General features: G+C 43.4%; 1 protein-coding gene across 1 annotated transcript in view; it reads left to right on the top strand.

The window, feature by feature from the left end:
• The first annotated feature begins 11146 nt into the window (after nt 1-11146).
• LOC128690904 (uncharacterized) overlaps nt 11147-18991 on the top strand; it is an 87971-nt gene continuing 80126 nt past the window's right edge. The window contains exon 1 of the mRNA XM_070088319.1: nt 11147-11433. Within this exon, the coding sequence (XP_069944420.1) occupies nt 11155-11433 (279 nt within the window). The 5' untranslated portion in view covers nt 11147-11154. The remainder of the gene's footprint in view (nt 11434-18991) is intronic.

The raw sequence follows: 18991 nt of genomic DNA, 5'->3' as shown, positions 1-18991 counted from the left end.
ACACCAACGTCAAAGACCTGGGAGTGATCATGTCGGAGGATCTCACCTTCAAGGACCATAACATTGTATCAATCGCATCTGCTAGAAAAATAACAGGATGGATAATGAGAACCTTCAAAACTAGGGAGGCCAAGCCCATGATGACACTCTTCAGGTCACTTGTTCTATCTAGGCTGGAATATTGCTGCACACTAACAGCACCTTTCAAGGCAGGTGAAATTGCTGACCTAGAAAATGTACAGAGAACCTTCACGGCGAGCATAACGGAGATAAAACACCTCAATTACTGGGAGCGCTTGAGGTTCCTAAACCTGTATTCCCTGGAATGCAGGCGGGAGAGATACATGATTATATACACCTGGAAAATCCTAGAGGGACTAGTACCGAACTTGCACACGAAAATCACTCACTACGAAAGCAAAAGACTTGGCAGACGATGCACCATCCCCCCAATGAAAAGCAGGGGTGTCACTAGCACGTTAAGAGACCATACAATAAGTGTCAGGGGCCCGAGACTGTTCAACTGCCTCCCAGCATACATAAGGGGGATTACCAACAGACCCCTGGCAGTCTTCAAGCTGGCACTGGACAAGCATCTAAAGTCGGTTCCTGACCAGCCGGGCTGTGGCTCGTACGTTGGTTTGCGTGCAGCCAGCAGCAACAGCCTGGTTGATCAGGCTCTGATCCACCAGGAGGCCTGGTCACAGACCAGGCCGCGGGGGCGTTGACCCCCGGAACTCTCTCTCCAGGTAAACTCCAGGTAAACTACATGACCTGTATCATGCTAGGAAGCAACAGATTTCCCACCATCCTGGCAGATAACAGCTTTTAATAATGTATTTATTTCTACAAGTACATGTATAAGGAATAGGTCTAGCTGACACCAGTGGCATAAAGTTATATAGTAAGCTGCTTGCTATGCAGAGCATTTCGGGTAAATTAGGTCAGGATGTGACCCACACCAGTCGACTAACACCCAGGTACCCATTTTACATTGATGGGTGAACATGGCCAGCAGGTGTCTTATAGAAACACGTCCTAATGTTATCCAGCCATACCAGGGATTCGTGTGTGAGCTGAGTCCACCAGCGACGGGACACCCTGTGTCAACCTTTGTCACTTTGTCCATTTATCCTCCTAAGAAACTCATAATGCACAATCCTTGATTTCGACCGCTTTCTGAACTCAGCACTCAGGAACAAATACATGACCTGTAAGAAAAACAATATCACACAGGCTGTCTATGCTGGTGGCTCCCCTCTGAGAGTAGGAGGACTGAAGGTACTACTATTGTAAACTAGACTGATAACAAAAATGGTTCTATATGACCATAATATTTAAAGGGGTGGACCGGTAAGCCAGCAGAAGGCCTAGGTCAGATGACCAAAAGCTCCTAAGGCGGGTCATAATCTGACTAAGACCCACGTCAGGAAACATGTGTCCTGTTTCCTGACGAACCTTACCTAACCTAACCTAACTAGACTGATGGTAATACAAATCAGAGTTGTATTAGAATTAATAACTGAACTTCCATCTTTCTGACCTGTCATAAGTCTTGTTTTTAAGATTGAAAGACCCCAATGGAGATAAGACAGACATTCCTCGATGACGCACTGGTAGTAATCCTACCCCGGGTTAAAAATCTCATCACCTAGGCCTCTGGGAGCATGGTTAAGTTGATGACTGAGCTAAATTGGCCTTAAACAAAGACAGTGTGGAGCATAATTTGGATTTCTCACAAGTTTAAATAATAATGTCAGTGTGGAAAATTGCATTTACTTGGATGCATCATTATATACATAACAGTAAATGAACATAGATAATTATTATTTATCAGTTAGACAAGTAGGAATTTGGGACACCTAGGTCGCACCCATATCCAACACATAACCAAAAAGTATCCAAAACAGTTGGGATCCTCTCCAAGATACGATACTACATGCCGCAAAATGCCCTTCTCACACCATACCACTCACTTATTTATCCATACCTCACCTATGCTATTTGTGCTTGGGGATCAACTGCAGCAACACACCTAAAGCCAATAATAACCCAACAAAAAGCTGCAGTAAGAATAATCACTAAATCCCATCCCTGGCAACACACCCCCCCACTCTTCATAGATCTAAACTTACTCCCTGTTCAGTACATCCACACTTACTACTGTGCAATCTACATCTACAGGACCTTAAACTCCAATATCAACCTTGACCTAAAACGCTTTCTTGATAGTTGTGACAGAACCCACAGGCATAACACCAGACACAAACATCTCTACGACATTCCCCGTGTCCGACTAAACCTTTACAAAAATTCAATGTATGTCAAAGGCCCTAAAATCTGGAACACCCTACCTGAGAACTCTAGAACTGCAGACACATTCATCACCTTCAAAACTACCATTAGAAAACATCTTATCTCCCTGATAAACCCCATCAACTAACTACACGAATACCACCTGGTGGTTCACACTTACACTCACTCACCCATTTGACCATAAACAGAAATATTAATCTCAATCTTAAAATAATGAATCCTATAATACTCCAATACTGAAACTATGTACTATACCAAAACAAAAGCATTCACATTGCTAAACTCACAAACTAGTATTTAGTCACTTAGCCATAATACCAACTTACCTCATAATTTGTAATATTTTAAAATAAAGAATTAAACTAAGTCTGCCCGAAATGCCTAGCCATGCTAGGCGTTCTAGTGGTACACTCTGTAATCATTATTTAACTACATGCAAACCACACAACAACCAAATTCTGTAAGTTCAACATTGTAATCTTTATAGAGAATAAACTTTGAATTTGAATTGAATTTGAAAAAAACTGTACTTCTGCAACAACAAAATATAATGACTAGTACATCTAATAACTGCTTCTACAGAGATGGTGATGTCTTGCATATGTCAAGAGAAAAGTTATAACTACAGGCCACATATTTAAACTCACCATGGAAATATAAACACAAATGCAGTATAATGTGATCCTTTACTGACAACGTTTCACCCACACAGTGGGCTTTTTCAAGTCACACACGGATCTACCTGGGGTTGGAAGGTACGAGAGTATTTATAGTCATGTTCAGAATGTTGAGGTCAGGTGGAGAATGCTGCATCTGATGATCTACCGGGTGGGGTTATAGAGTCTTGGGTAGCTTGGCAGGGGTATTGGACAAGTTGTAGACCTTCTGCAGTGTTCTATGTTCTTATGTGGGATAGCGATGAAGAAGTTTCTTGGCGAGTGGTTCAGCTATGTTACAGAAGCCATTGTTCTGGTTGAAATTGTTGGTTATAGAGATAAGCGATGATTCCAGGATTCTTCTGTATTGAGTGTTGTCTTCTGTGGCTATAAATCTTGAGTTTCTGTAGTTAATTAAATGGTTGTGTGAATTGCGATGTTGTACACAGGCATTCCTTGTATCGTCAGTCCTGCTTGCATATTGGTGTTCTGAAATGCGTGTTTGGAGGTCTCTTGATGTTTCGCCCACATATAATTTGTTGCAGTCATTACAAGGGATTATGTATACCCCTGCAGAGGATGGAGACTTGTCCTGTCTACTACTGGTGATGTCCTTGATGGTCGTGGTTGTGGAGGTAGATACTTGGAATGATGTTTTGGCAAAGATGTTGGAAACATGTTTGGCAATGGAGTTGGTGGGGAGGACTATGTATCTCTTCTCGGCAGTGTCTTCTCTGGGTGTGTTGAAGATGTTTAATGCCCGCCGTCTGCAGTCTCTGATGAAGTGACGAGGATAGCGGAGTTTAGAAAATACTTGTTCAATTATAGTGCATTCTTCCTTAAGGAACTCATTGCTGCAGATTCTGAGTGCACGTAGGAAGAAGCCTATAATCACACCACGTTTGGTTTTGGTGTCGTGGTGAGAGTAGAAGTGGAGAAGATCGTTTTGGTTGGTGGGTTTTCGATAGACTTTAAAACGAAGTTTGTGGTCAGCTTTGCAGAGCAGAACATCAAGGAAAGGAAGAGTGTTGTCGACTTCTTCAAGTGTGAACTGGATTGAAGGCTCGACCTGGTTGAGCTTGTCTTGGAGAGCTTGAACGTTGAAGCGTTTAGGAGTTATGAGGAGAATGTCGTCAACATAGCGGAGCCAGGTGACAGACGAAGGAATAATGGTGGAGAAACGTTCGGCTTCTAGATGTTCCATGTATAAGTTCGCCAGGACTGCACTGAGTGGCGAACCCATGGGAAGTCCAAAAGTCTGCTGAAAGAGGTGATTTTCGAAGGAGAAACACGTAAAGCCAACACATAGTTCAACAAGGTCGATGAAATCGCTGGCTGGAATGGGAAGATCAAGTGAATCGTCAATTTTCCTGCGCAAGAGATCGATGGCTTGTGTAATAGGTACTTTGGTGAATAGGGACATCACGTCAAGGCTGGAAAGTTTCTTGTTCCTGATGTTGATGTTGCGAATGCGATTGAGAAGATCACCCGAGTGTTTGAGATGTGCTGGACTGATAGTGCCCAAGAGTTTAGAGAGGTGTTTGGCGAGAATTCCTGAGAGCTGGTGGGGAGCACTGCCTATTCCCGAGGATATGGGCCTCAGTGGGATACCAGGCTTGTGAGTCTTTGGAAGGCCGTACATTCTGGCAGGTCTGGGGTTGCTGGGCATGGTGTGCAGAAGTTTCTTCCCTTGTTCTGAGCCCCTCAGAATGCGGCGAGTCCTTTGAAGAAAAGTTTTAGTAAGGTTGTCCACTTGGTTAGTTGTGAGAGGTTTGTAGGTATCTGGGTCATTAAGTAGATTGAGCATTTTGTTCCTGTAATCGTCAGTGTTCATGATAACAACACCACCTCCTTTATCAGCGGTGGTGACCCTAATGGTCGTGTCTTCTGCTAAACCTTTGAGTGCATTGATGTAACGTCGAGGTATGACTGGGGAGCTGCGTGTTGAGATGGCTGCTGAGATGATGCCTTGAAGATAGCCTTTTTGGAAGTCGGAGTCATTGTGTCTGTAGTTTTTGGCGATGAAATTGAGGTCTTGTTTTGGTTTCGTAATTCCTGTTGCGAATTTGAGGCCTAAGCTGAGGGCTTCAGTTTCTGTGGTTGACAGTGGACGAGATGAAAGATTTTGAATAATTTCAGGTCTTCCTAAACTTTTCCAATTACTATTATCGCAGAGTGTTTGTAGTTTTCTAGTAAGTCTGATCTTCTGTTGAACATTCGCTGTGGTAACTCTGCTGCGAATGATTTCGGCGGTGCGTCTGTTCATGTTGCCCCGGAGTGTTGTGCCTAGTGTTCTGGCTTGGAGAAAAGCTTCCTTTGTAGCACTGTTTAAGTCATCTGCACACTCTTCAAGGTAGGTCCGAGCTGTAGGGGAGAAAGGTGGTTTGATGTTGGCAATTTGAGGAGGTGTAGATCTTGGTAAGACCATTTCTTGGATGCAATCACGAAGAAAATTGTGTCTGTTACGAAGTGAGTAAGCTTTTAGAAGAAGGTCCAGGTATTCTCTGTGTGAAGGATCCATTTCTACTGCAGTGTTTGACACTGCAGCTCCCCAGTCATACCTCGACGTTACATCAATGCACTCAAAGGTTTAGCAGAAGACACGACCATTAGGGTCACCACCGCTGATAAAGGAGGTGGTGCTGTTATCATGAACACTGACGATTACAGGAACAAAATGCTCAATCTACTTAATGACCCAGATACCTACAAACCTCTCACAACTAACCAAGTGGACAACCTTACTAAAACTTTTCTTCAAAGGACTCGCCGCATTCTGAGGGGCTCAGAACAAGGGAAGAAACTTCTGCACACCATGCCCAGCAACCCCAGACCTGCCAGAATGTACGGCCTGCCAAAGACTCACAAGCCTGGTATCCCGCTGAGGCCCATATCCTCGGGAATAGGCAGTGCTCCCCACCAGCTCTCAGGAATTCTCGCCAAACACCTCTCTAAACTCTTGGGCACTATCAGTCCAGCACATCTCAAACACTTGGGTGATCTTTTCAATCGCATTCGCAACATCAACATCAGGAACAAGAAACTTTCCAGCCTTGACGTGACTTCCCTATTCACCAAAGTACCTACTACACAAGCCATCGATCTCTTGCACAGGAAAATTGACGATTCACTTGATCTTCCCATTCCAGCCAGCGATTTCATCGACCTTGTTGAACTATGTGTTGGCTTTACGTGTTTCTCCTTCGAAAATCACCTCTTTCAGCAGACTTTTGGACTACCCATGGGTTCGCCACTCAGTGCAGTCCTGGCGAACTTATACATGGAACATCTAGAAGCCGAACGTTTCTCCACCATTATTCCTTCGTCTGTCACCTGGCTCCGCTATGTTGACGACATTCTCCTCATAACTCCTAAACGCTTCAACGTTCGAGCTCTCCAAGACAAGCTCAACCAGGTCGAGCCTTCAATCCAGTTCACACTTGAAGAAGTCGACAACACTCTTCCTTTCCTTGATGTTCTGCTCTGCAAAGCTGACCCCGAACATCGTTTTAAAGTCTATGGAAAACCCACCAACCAAAACGATCTTCTCCACTTCTACTCTCACCACGACACCAAAACCAAACGTGGTGTGATTATAGGCTTCTTCCTACGTGCACTCAGAATCTGCAGCAATGAGTTCCTTGAGGAAGAATGCACTATAATTGAACCAGTATTTTCTAAACTCCACTATCCTCGTCACTTCATCAGAGACTGCAGACGGCGGGCATTAAACATCTTCAACACACCCAGAGAAGACACTGCCGAGAAGAGATACATAGTCCTCCCCACCAACTCCATTGCCAAACATGTTTCCAACATCTTTGCCAAAACATCATTCCAAGTATCTACCTCCACAACCACGACCATCAAGGACATCACCAGTAGTAGACAGGACAAGCCTCCATCCTCTGCAGGGGTATACATAATCCCTTGTAATGACTGCAACAAATTATATGTGGGCGAAACATCAAGAGACCTCCAAACACGCATTTCAGAACACCAATATGCAAGCAGGACTGACGATACAAGGAATGCCTGTATACAACATCGCAATTCACACAACCATTTAATTAACTACAGAAACTCAAGATTTATAGCCACAGAAGACAACACTCAATACAGAAGAATCCTGGAATCATCGCTTATCTCTATAACCAACAATTTCAACCAGAACAATGGCTTCTATAACATAGCTGAACCACTCGCCAAGAAACTTCTTCATCGCTATCCCAAATAAGAACATAGAACACTGCAGAAGGTCTACAACTTGTCCAATACCCCTGCCAAGCTACCCAAGACTCTATAACCCCACCCAGTAGATCATCAGATGCAGCATTCTCCACCTGACCTCAACATTCTGAACATGACTATAAATACTCTCGTACCTTCCAACCCCAGGTAGATCCGTGTGTGACTTGAAAAAGCCCACTGTGTGGGTGAAACGTTGTCAATAAAGGATCACATTATACTGCATTTGTGTTTATATTTCCATTGTGTCGGTATTTTATACCATTTATTTCCATCTAAACTCACCATGTAATCTGCATCACTAATATATTGATGTAAAAGAAGAGAATCACACACCATGTGTTGGCGCCCATGACACACACCAAACTGTTGTTGTTGTTAAGGGCCCCGAGAGGTGGTGCAGTATTATCCTGTTGCTGCTCCCCACAGGAGCAGTATCACTTCACTGTTACTGCTGGCTGCACGCAAACCAACGTACGAGCCACAGCCCGGCTGGTCAGGAACCGACTTTAGGTGCTTGTCCAGTGCCAGCTTGAAGACTGCCAGGGGTCTGTTGGTAATCCCCCTTATGTATGCTGGGAGGCAGTTGAACAGTCTCGGACCCCTGACACTTATTGTATGGTCTCTTAACGTGCTAGTGACACCCCTGCTTTTCAGTTGCTCTGGACCTATTAATTAAATGAAATATACATCACCAGGAATGCTGGTAAATATATAAATTTGTGGACTGTATATTAAAATTAAAATAGGATTATAGTATATACACACATTTATATAACAGAAGGAGAATATATCTTAATCATAACACTCACCAATTTGACTGGAGATTAAGTTGTATCATACTCAGAAAACCTCACTGTCTATACATGAAAAAAACAACTGGCCAGAGTTATAACATAACAGACTTATCTGAGGTTCCTGAAGCTGTCTTATTCAGTCGCCTGATATCTCAAGTTATGCAGGAATGCACATCCAACAATTTCGCGTCCTATTTGAGAGGTGTCAACCCAATTTTAACCTCTAGAGCACGAAAATTCTTCACAACATCCCCCCAATGAAAAGCAGGGGTGTCACTAGCACGTTAAGAGACCATACAATGTCAGGGGCCCGAGACTGTTCAAATGCCTCCCAGCATACATAAGGGGGATTACCAACAGACCCCTGGCAGTCTTCAAGCTGGCACTGGACAAGCACCTAAAGTCGGTTCCTGACCAGCCGGGCTGTGGCTCGCACGTTGGTTTGCATGCAGCCAGCAGTAACAGCCTGGTTGATCAGGCTCTGATCCACCAGGAGGCCTGGTCACAGGCCGGGCCGCGGGGGCGTTGACCCCCGGAACTCTCTCCAGGTAAACAGTATTAATTAACGTCTTACTCCATTCAAACAAAATGGCGACACCTCTTTTTAAAAATACACTTTTATTAAATACAATATAGGGCATCTATTTACCTATAAATTACCGTATTTCCGGAAAATATACAGTATTTTCCACAGTCAAGAAAGAACTAGCAAACAAGTTATAGAGAGGAGAACAGAACAGACAGGAATTAGTGGACCCATTCATAGACATAATGAAATGTGTTAAGTGAAACATGTCTATGGAGACAGTAACAAGACGAGTAAATTACAAAACCTTGGTAGTGCTGGTTTGTATGGAAATCCCAGTGATAAGAAATACATTGTGCGAACAGAGACATCATGTCTTAGTGTCCATGCATCACACCATTTAGAGATACCCTACAGACAATGGGAAATCACTTCACTGTTAATTAATGACAAGATGTCAGAAATCATGAAATTATATCCAGCTAATTTATACATAAAAAAATAGTAAGATGTGTTTCCCAACAAGGTTCAGAGGAAGGCAGGTGGAACACCCAAAAGTGATTCCCGTTTTTGAGGAGGGTCCATGGCCGTGCAGGGGTCTGGTCTGGTTTGGTCTGGTAGGAGATGCAACATTACCCCATTGAAAAGCAGGGGCACCAAGAGTACACTAAGAGACAACACAATAAGCATCAGGGACCCAAGACTGTTCAACTGCCTCCCAGTATACATAAGGGGGATTACCAATAGATCCCTGGCTGTCTTCAGTAAGGCGTTGCATAGGCACCTAAAGTCAGTAGCTGATCAGCCAGGCTGTGGTTCATACATACGGGATGGAGCTTTGAATACCGGTGAAACTATCAAGGGTAAATACGTCTCACTAGGTTTTTATAATCTGCAATGGTTTTCCTTGTATGTGTGCTGGCATATAGCCAGGTCCTTCAGGCCACTTGGCATGCTCTATATCCTACTATCATCTCAATCCCTTTACTCACCTTCGTTATCACTGCCTTCTGTTTCCATGCCAGGAGGGTCAGCTATTCTCTTCTACTACTGCTGTCACCCCAGTTATCCATATTTTGTTCAATTTTATAGGTTAATCTTTTATTTTTTGTGATTGTGGTTATTTCTTCCCTATCTCTCAGTGCTGTATAAGAAGAAATCATTAGAAGGCTACAAGACATCTACAGGACAACAGTGTCCGAGGACATCTATCCTGGGATACTGTTTGGCATCCTCAACCCAAATATCTACTGTCTATCCGTGAACTTCTATGAGCGTTTATTTATCTTGACAGGTCCTAAATAGCTGTGGATGTGCCCCACCTCTTGAAACACTTTTGCCAACCAGCAGCTTGGCAGTCGAGTCACCTGTGTACACTTAAGACTAAAAGCTTGAATTAAAACAGTGAGGAGGATGTTCATCACGAGTGAAGCAGTCAGGGTTGCTTCTGGAGTCCTCTCTACAGCTCAGCGCTCAACCCCCAGTGATGGCCGGCCATGGATGTATATCCACTACTATAGAGCCTAAAGACATACATCTCTTCCTCATTCGCTACCCTTAACACATGTCACATCAAGGATAGTCTCAATATAAACCACTTTAAGCAGAGAGCTGAAGAATACCTACTGATTGAAGAAAGTTTATGTTTGTAGTGTTAATTAATATGTTTCTGATATAATCTTGATCTAATATGTTAATTTATATAGCTCTTCATTGTTAATAACAAGAAAGATAAGATAAGATTTCGTTCGGATTTTTAACCCCGGAGGGTTAGCCACCCAGGATAACCCAAGAAAGTCAGTGCGTCATCGAGGACTGTCTAACTTATTTCCATTGGGGTCCTTAATCTTGTCCCCCAGGATGCGACCCACACCAGTCGACTAACACCCAGGTACCTATTTGCTGCTAGGTGAACAGGACAATAGGTGTAAGGAAATGTGTCGGAATTTCCACCCGCCGGGAATCGAACCCGGGCCCTCCGTGTGTGAAGCGGGAGTTTTAGCCACCAGGCCACCGGGCCACTCAAAATCAGAGGATGAAATGGAATTTGTGTATGTCGTAGTATCTATACAAATAAACGTGCAGGTGTAAGATAAAATTAGGTGTATGATATATTCACGTTACTAATGATATTCACGTAACTGTAACACTCAAGTAATTAACATACATTCACTTTAATAATCATGCAATCAGTAATTATCATCCAGGATATTCGGGTTTTGGTAGGAGTATTTGCATCCTTGCATAAAGTGCATGTGAAAATATATTCTCTTACGTCATAAATGTTCATGGTTCAAGAACCGTTACTCGCCTTCATAAAGCTGTATTAAATCTTATGCATCGTCCCTCAGCCGTGTAACACAACTGTACATAATTTTTCTGTTAGTTTAAATGTTGCCTGAAATTCCGTACGTCGAATTTAGTTCCTCTCAAATATCCTATAAAAACTTGAATATGTAATTCACACAGTGAATTTGCACTCATGCCGATAATCACTGATTATTTAACATAATCTATATTTAATAATCTACCTTATTTATAATGTAGAGATTCGTAAATAGAGTTGCGCTAACATTAGCGGTGGCGGCGTGGGTCGGCAGCGAGCGAGTGTATGACTCCGCGTCTCTCGCGGGTCAGTATTGTCGCGGTCGCTGGAGGAATGGGTTCGCTACGATGTGCTTCGCTGCTCCGTCAAGTTACAGGTCCTTGGTCTCGCTGTACTCCCTCCAGAGTGACATATTACTACTGTCATGCCTGCAAATATTCATCAAGCTCTGACAGAGACTCCTGGGTGATGAAGTCTCCCTTTAGTGACGTGGATATTCCCATCGTTTCCTTTAGCAAATATATATTTGATGCTCAAGAACAGTTTGGTGGAAGAACTGCTATGGTGAGTAGAATTAATCCTCCCCAATAGTTTCCTGAGTATTTTCTTTCAAGAAACCCATTGGAAATAAGTCACTGACAATTTTGGGTGTTATCCTAGGTAATTTATATATATATCTAAGTGTGATAATTTGTGTAGCTGTTTTTATGTGTACCTGTACGTAAATAAACTTACTTGTATATATATATATATATATATATATATATATATATATATATATATATCGCAGTCAGCAGGATTCGAAGCCACGTCAGGGAAGACTGGCAAGGTTCGCAAGTGACGCTCTAAACCACTCGGCCACAAATGCTTCAGAACCTGGGCAGCCTTGTTAACAAGCCATGTTTCTCCCAGCCCGGACACACACACTCACACACACACACACACACACACACACACACACACACACACACACACACACACACACACACACACACACACACACACACACACCGTGTGTACACCGTGTATGTTAGGCCCATATTGGAGTATGCGGCACCAGTTTGGAACCCACACCTAGCCAAGCACGTGAAGAAACTAGAGAAAGTGCAAAGGTTTGCAACAAGACTAGTCCCAGAGCTAAGAGGTATGTCCTACGAGGAGAGGTTAAGGGAAATCAACCTGACGACACTGGAGGACAGGAGAGATAGGGGGGACATGATAACGACATACAAAATACTGAGAGGAATTGACAAGGTGGACAAAGACAGGATGTTCCAGAGATTGGACACAGTAACAAGGGGACACAGTTGGAAGCTGAAGACACAGATGAATCACAGGGATGTTAGGAAGTATTTCTTCAGCCACAGAGTAGTCAGTAAGTGGAATAGTTTGGGAAGCGATGTAGTGGAGTCAGGATCCATACATAGCTTTAAGCAGAGGTATGATAAAGCTCACGGCTCAGGGAGAGTGACCTAGTAGCGATCAGTGAAGAGGCGGGGCCAGGAGCTCGGACTCGACCCCCGCAACCTCAACTAGGTGAGTACAACTAGGTGAGTACACTCAAATACAACAGGCCTAGTGTCTAATCGACATGTGCCTAGGACAAAATGGTAACTAACTAACACACACACACACACACACACACACACACACACACAAACACCATAGTTCAAGCTATTTCATTATCCTGTATATTTTGACCTTACAAGAGATTTTTATATTAATGCACCACGCAGGAACTAACGGATATATACAGAGAAAGATCTTTGTATATACACGTTTGTTTCGTTTCTCCGTGGTGATTGTATATATGTATATTATGTATATATATATTCATGGATGATATACCTGGAGTTTACCTGGAGAGGGTTTCGGGGGTCAACGCCCCCGGGGTCCGGTCTGAGACCAGTTATCTTGCGCACCTCTAGCTATTCTGGGCGCACCTGTAGTTATCTTGGGCGCACTTCTAGCTATCTTACGCTCTAGCTATCTTGGTACCTGTAGTTATCATGGGCACCTGTAGCTATCTTGCGCTCTAGTTATCTTGGCACCTGTAGCTATTTTGCGCTGTAGCTATCTTGGCACCTGTAGTTATCTTGGGCACCTGTAGTTATCTTGGGTACCTGTAGCTATCTTGGGCGCACCTGTAGCTATCTTAGGCGCACCTGTAGCTATCTTGGCACCTATAATTATCTTGGGCACCTGTAGCTATCTTGCGTTGTAACTATCCTGGCACCTGTAGTTATCTTAGACACCTGTAGCTATCTTGGGCGCACCTGCAGCTATCTTGGGCGCACCTGCGGCTATCTTGGGCGCACCTGCAGCTATCTTGGGCGCACCTGCGGCTATCTTGGGCGTACCTGTAAGTTTGTACGGACAAGGTTATATTTAGCGTTCCAGTGACAGCTGTGTAACCATTCACCGTCAAAATATTTCTAGCCATGCACGACCGTCAGTTATATTTAATTAACACTTCTAAATCGGAGAGCCTCGGCAACTCTGGAAATGATGAACAGAGTTGCAGTGTTTCACTCTACGTACAACTACATGGAATTCTGGGCAGTATGCTGTATGCATCGTATGCTGTACCTCGTGTAGCGTTAAACTCATATGGGTCAATCAGCGTAATGGAGGCTTGATCCTCCGTCCTTATGTTGTACGCAGTTCTTCAAGGTAATTTTACTTTCCATCGTTACAAAGGAGTCAAACCTGGCACCTCTTAGTAGCTTCTTAAATGGTATACAGTACAAACAAGATGAAGAATTAGACAGATGTGCTACATCTGGGTATCTTTATTTGTAGACGTTTCGCTCTCTAGTGGCTTTATCTACAATTCAAGGACATTATGTGAAGACTATTGAACCGTATATAAAAGACACGGTAATGAGTCCCTCAGCTTGAGGGACTGATTACCTCGTCTTTTGTATGTAGTTCTTTACTCTTCATCATATGTCCTTGAATTTGTATTGACAAAGCCACTGGATGGCGAAACGTTTACAAATAAAGGTACCCAGATGTTGCACACGTGTCAAATTATTCATTTGTAGTGGTAATGGAAATAAGGGACCTAGAGATGCATTCAGCATGTTGGCGCTCTGGTGGGTTGTGGTACAGGAAGCTGGCCCACTTAAAGGTGCTCGCTGCTAAGAGTGCCATAACGACGACTTGATAACCTCCAAAATAACTCATGCTAATTTTTTTTATATAATTCTACGCCAACATGCCATGAGCGTCGTGGTTTAAAATGTTCATGTTGCATGGCAGTGCATAATAAATTTATTCTTTTTATAAAGTATAAGTAGTGTGTTGAAGGGTAGATAGTAGATGTGGTGGTAGGTAGATGTGGTGGTAGTGAAGGGAAGATGCTTGGTCATGTGAGGGCGAGAAATTAGAAATACAGGTCAGTTGATCTGTTGCTAGTCAGGACAGATAGCCAACCTTAATGCGCTTGATGTCTTTCCCAAACTAATCTTCAACTCACACAACAGACAAATTAATATTCTGCTAGCAGAGGTGGGTGTGGTAATATATATTTCCATAGAGATTTTGACCTTAAATCCGTCCAGAGACTAGCTAATTTATCGAGTGGCGTTAAACCCAGACTGTTTTATAGTCTTTTGATTTCATTAGCGGGATCGTCCTTGAGCGTGGTAGAATAAGGTTATTATATTGGTTGGTCGGAGCTTTCACTGTATTAATATTTTTGCAATGTCCACGTGTTGTGAGAACCTGTTGCCAGCCCTAGGCTGGAGTGATTTCCATGAGAAAGACACAGAGTGAAACCGCTGATGGCTGCCATATGTGTAGCGTTATAGATGTATTCTGGCTCTCAGCGATACTGAGTCAGGTAAGGAACCGGAGAACACTGGCCTTGTACCTAGCAGTCAGGCCATAGATTTATCTCTGGTGTGTTGAAAACTCTGCCAAAATGACGAGTTTATTGTGTGGCGAACATCTGAGAGTTCATTACCATGGTCACTGGAGAACAACCTCAGACATTTCTTCGTCTCCCCATCAATGATAATCACCTGTTAAAGTGATGATCCTTGAGGCTGGGCCCTGAGGAAAATGAGTCAGGTAAACAAAAGGATATGGATGGGTTGGGAAAGAGAGAGAGGCGAGATACAGCTGAGGGAGAGGCAAAAGTAACAACAGAGCAGTAGAAGAATAGGGAGAAGCACGGGAAAAAACAGGAGCAGCAGCAGCAGCAGCAGCAGAAGAAGAAGAAGAAGCAACAACAGCAGTAGCAGCAGGTGCAGGAGCAGTTAGTCTGGATTTTTATCTACTCCATTATCTTACCTTCACCTTCTTTTGTGTATGTACTCATACACAAAAGATATAAAAGTTACTTGCTGTTAAGAGGTACTTTTATATTCTACCACCTCAGTGTCAGCTACACTCTTGCTGCATGTTAATCTAGCCTGGTTGGTTCATCTTTTCCCCTCATCTTCATTTAACCTTGAGAATGTTGATGAAGAAAATGTTTTGATGCAATATCCACTAATCTTCATATCTTTCTGAATGGTGGTCTCTTGTCTTCCAGTCCATTTGTATCTGGTTGAGATCTAAGATTAAAAATGTTCTCATATTTGCTGGTGAGGCTGCCCTCTGTGTTGCCCCTATTTCCATCAGGGTCTCAGGGAGCGTCATTGTACTCTGCTGCTTGAACTTCTTTAAGCCTCGATTGCTTTCTGCTCAGTAGAGTTACTCCTCCTCTGTTATGTTTTTCATTATTTTCTAATATCGCATCAGTGTTTACCTTTGTGGTTTGATAATGGTCTACAACTGACCGAGAGATCGTCAGAAGTTTCGTCTCTGAATGTGGGTTGTTTACAAAATGCCTCTCTTACATTTGATTCTACTGATACTATTTTATTTGGTTAATTTCCTTGATCTTTTCTCGTAATGTGCATTTTCTTTTTTTGTAGAATTTGTCTGCATTTTGTATGGAATTTTGAAGAAAGGTAGCCTGCGAGGGGATGGTTCTGAGAGAGTAAACGAAAAATGCGAGGTTTGACTGGTACGACCGAGAGGAAGTTTATGAGGGTTTCTGAAAGACAAGGACAGGGTGTATAGGACGCAGGGGATTTAAAACACTGAATGAGAGTGAGGACTGAAGATGAGAGGAAAGCATGGTCACTGGTCGAGGGTGTGAGGTGCTGGGTCTTAGTACTGTAGATCAGAAAACTGACGAGAAGCTCAAGCACACACATTAGCTACTGGGTTCAGCCCTGGTACTATCCCTTCCACTCATAACCTTCCTCTCACCAACCTACTCTTCCACTGTCCTCACTTTCCCCTCTCACACAACAAGGGTCTTACCTATACTCTCTTGACCTTGATCTTGAGCACACACACACACATACGCCAAAAAATATCCCTTTCATCTTCCATCTTGTACTTAAGATCCTAATGAATTGGCAAAAGTTAGAGACAATATTTAAGTTATGAGGTGAGCATTGATATAATCTTTGACAATGGTGTGGACCGCAAGATTGAGTAACATGTACTTGTTCCAACACACCACTAGTACACTGATTGCCATAGAAATCTACTGTGTTGGATTACGATGGTGAAACACGATCATAACTTGTGTTTATCTTCATTTATAAACTATGACAAGAATATTATGACTCATAGGAGCGTGTAGTCTAATATACTAAGAGTATTATGAAGCACAGGTGTGTATATATCTGGTCAAGAAGTGAGGTTCGAGTCCTCTTTAGTGTGTTTACGTGTGGCAGGTGTATAATGTATATTGTCACGTCATTCATACATATGTCAGATCTCCAGAGTGTAGTCCATCCATCATATACACACGTAAGGTCACTCGTATGTTAACTCATCCTGAAAACAAACACACACACACACACACACACACACACACACACACACACACACACAAAGACGGGATGTTCCAGAGAAGGGACACAGACACAAGAGGCCACAATTGGAAGTTGAAGACTCAGATGAATCAAAGGGATGTTAGGAAGTATTTCTTCAGTCATAGAGTAGTCAGGCCGTGGAATAGCCTAGAAAGTGACGTAGTGGAGGCGGGAACCATACATAGTTTTAAGGCGAGGTATGATAAAGCTCATGGGGCAGGGAGAGAGAGGACCTAGTAGCAATCAGCGAAGAGGCGGGGCCAGGAGCTAAGACTCGACCCCTGTAACCACAAATAGGTGAGTACACACACACACACACACACGCACACGTAAGATCACGTGTGTGTAATATGTCCTTCAACACGCAAGGTCACCCATCATACACGTAAGGTCACCCATCATACACGTAAGGTCACCCATACACGTAAGGTCTCCCACTGTAACCACAGTGAATTGCGTTTAACTTCCAAGAGTTTTCGTGAGCTCTCAAGCCTTAATGTAGTTATCATTCCAGGTTGAGTCACTGCTGGCATGTGTCACCAACTTACATCAATATTTACCTTCAATAACACGTCGCTGAGGCTTCAAGCTGACAATTAAACTTTTTTTTCTTTACCTGCCATGGGTACATTAATTTTTTTTACCTGCAATGAGTACGTTATCATTATGTGCTATGGGTGCGTTATATTTACGTGCCCTAGGTACGTTATATTTATGTGCAATTGGTTGGTTATGTTTACGTACCCTGGGTACGTTTTCTTAATTTCTTGGTCTTTACTTCACTTATAAGACAGCTGAGCATATTTTTCTCTAGTTAGTGAATACGTAAGTTTTTATTTAGTTATTCTTCAGGTCTAGGTAATCATGTATACATAAGTTTTTTACAGTGGTCTTGAGGTTACGCAGGTGTTACAGACTCACATGCTGCATTATGTAGATTTAACTTAGGATAAGTAAGGATAATTTAGGATAGCCCAGGATAACCTAGAATAACCCAGGGTAGCGCAGTACAGTCAAGCAATGTTTAACTCGTATTGTGTTTTCTAGTAAGGCTGCTGAGGCTAGTGTTGCGGTGTTTACATACACCTGAAGCTTCACTAGGCTGCTGTTGAGTTGCCAAATTTAGAGCAGACACTGAGGATATCCTCAAGCACCTCAGAGTAGATAGTGTTCACACCTTTGATATATACCTCTGATGAGATCAGAGATCTTTTCTACTCCCAAAGCCCGGTCTTGGGCCAGGCTCATATGGTGCTTGCTTGGTCAATCAACCAGGCTGTTGCTGCTGGTGGCCAGCTGACCCACATACCCATACCAGCCTGGATGAATTGGCACCTGTTGAAGATACTTGTCCAGTTTCCTCTTGAAGACTTCTACACTTGTCCCAGCAGTGTTTCTGATATCTTCTGGTAAGATGCTGAATAGTCTGGGGGCACGGATGTTGATACAATGTTCTCTTATTGTGCCCACGGAGCCCCGGCTTTTCACTGGGTTTATTTTACACTTCCTCCCATATCTCTCATTCCAGTATGTTGTTATGGAAGTGTGCAGATTTGCAACCAGGTCCTCAAGTACTTTCCAGGTATATATTATCACGTATCCCTCTCCTTTCTGGGGAGTACATATCTAGACTCAGTTCTAAGTACCCAATTCCGACAGGCCTAAAGTCATTGACAACCTGACGAGGCGGGGATGAGGACGAGGCGGGGGTGAGGATGAGGGGAGAGGGGATAGTAACGTTGGCACAGTAGTGAAGGTCGGGATATATCTGAGCAGCTCTGCTTAAATAGTGTATAATGCACAAACAAACAGCACTTCCCTTACATCACGTACCCACCTGTTTACCTGCATGTCTATCTGCTTATCTATTTGCTTACCTGCCTGTCTATCTGCCTATCTTTCTGCTTACCTGCCTGTCTAACCTGCCTATCTATATGCTTTCCTGCCTGTCTAACCTGCATATCTATCTGCTTACCTGCCTGTCTAGCCTGCCTGTCTATCTGCTTACCTGCCTGTCTACCTGCCTTTGTATCTGCCTCCCCGCTTGCCAGACACCCGCTCACCTGCCTCTTACCTTCTTGCCAACCTGTCTGCTACTAAATCCGCCTGCCTGCCTACCTGTCTAGCAACCTGCTTCCTACCTACTTGCATTCCTACTTGCCTGCCTGCCCTCCTGGGCACATGCCTGCCGTCCTGAGCACATGCCTGCCGTCCTGGGCACATGCCTGCCGTCCTGG

This window comes from Cherax quadricarinatus, chromosome 24 (assembly GCF_038502225.1).
Source record: "Cherax quadricarinatus isolate ZL_2023a chromosome 24, ASM3850222v1, whole genome shotgun sequence".
NCBI lineage: Eukaryota > Metazoa > Arthropoda > Malacostraca > Decapoda > Parastacidae > Cherax > Cherax quadricarinatus.
Note: the sequence above shows the minus strand (reverse complement) of the source record. Positions and strands in the feature narration are given on the sequence as shown.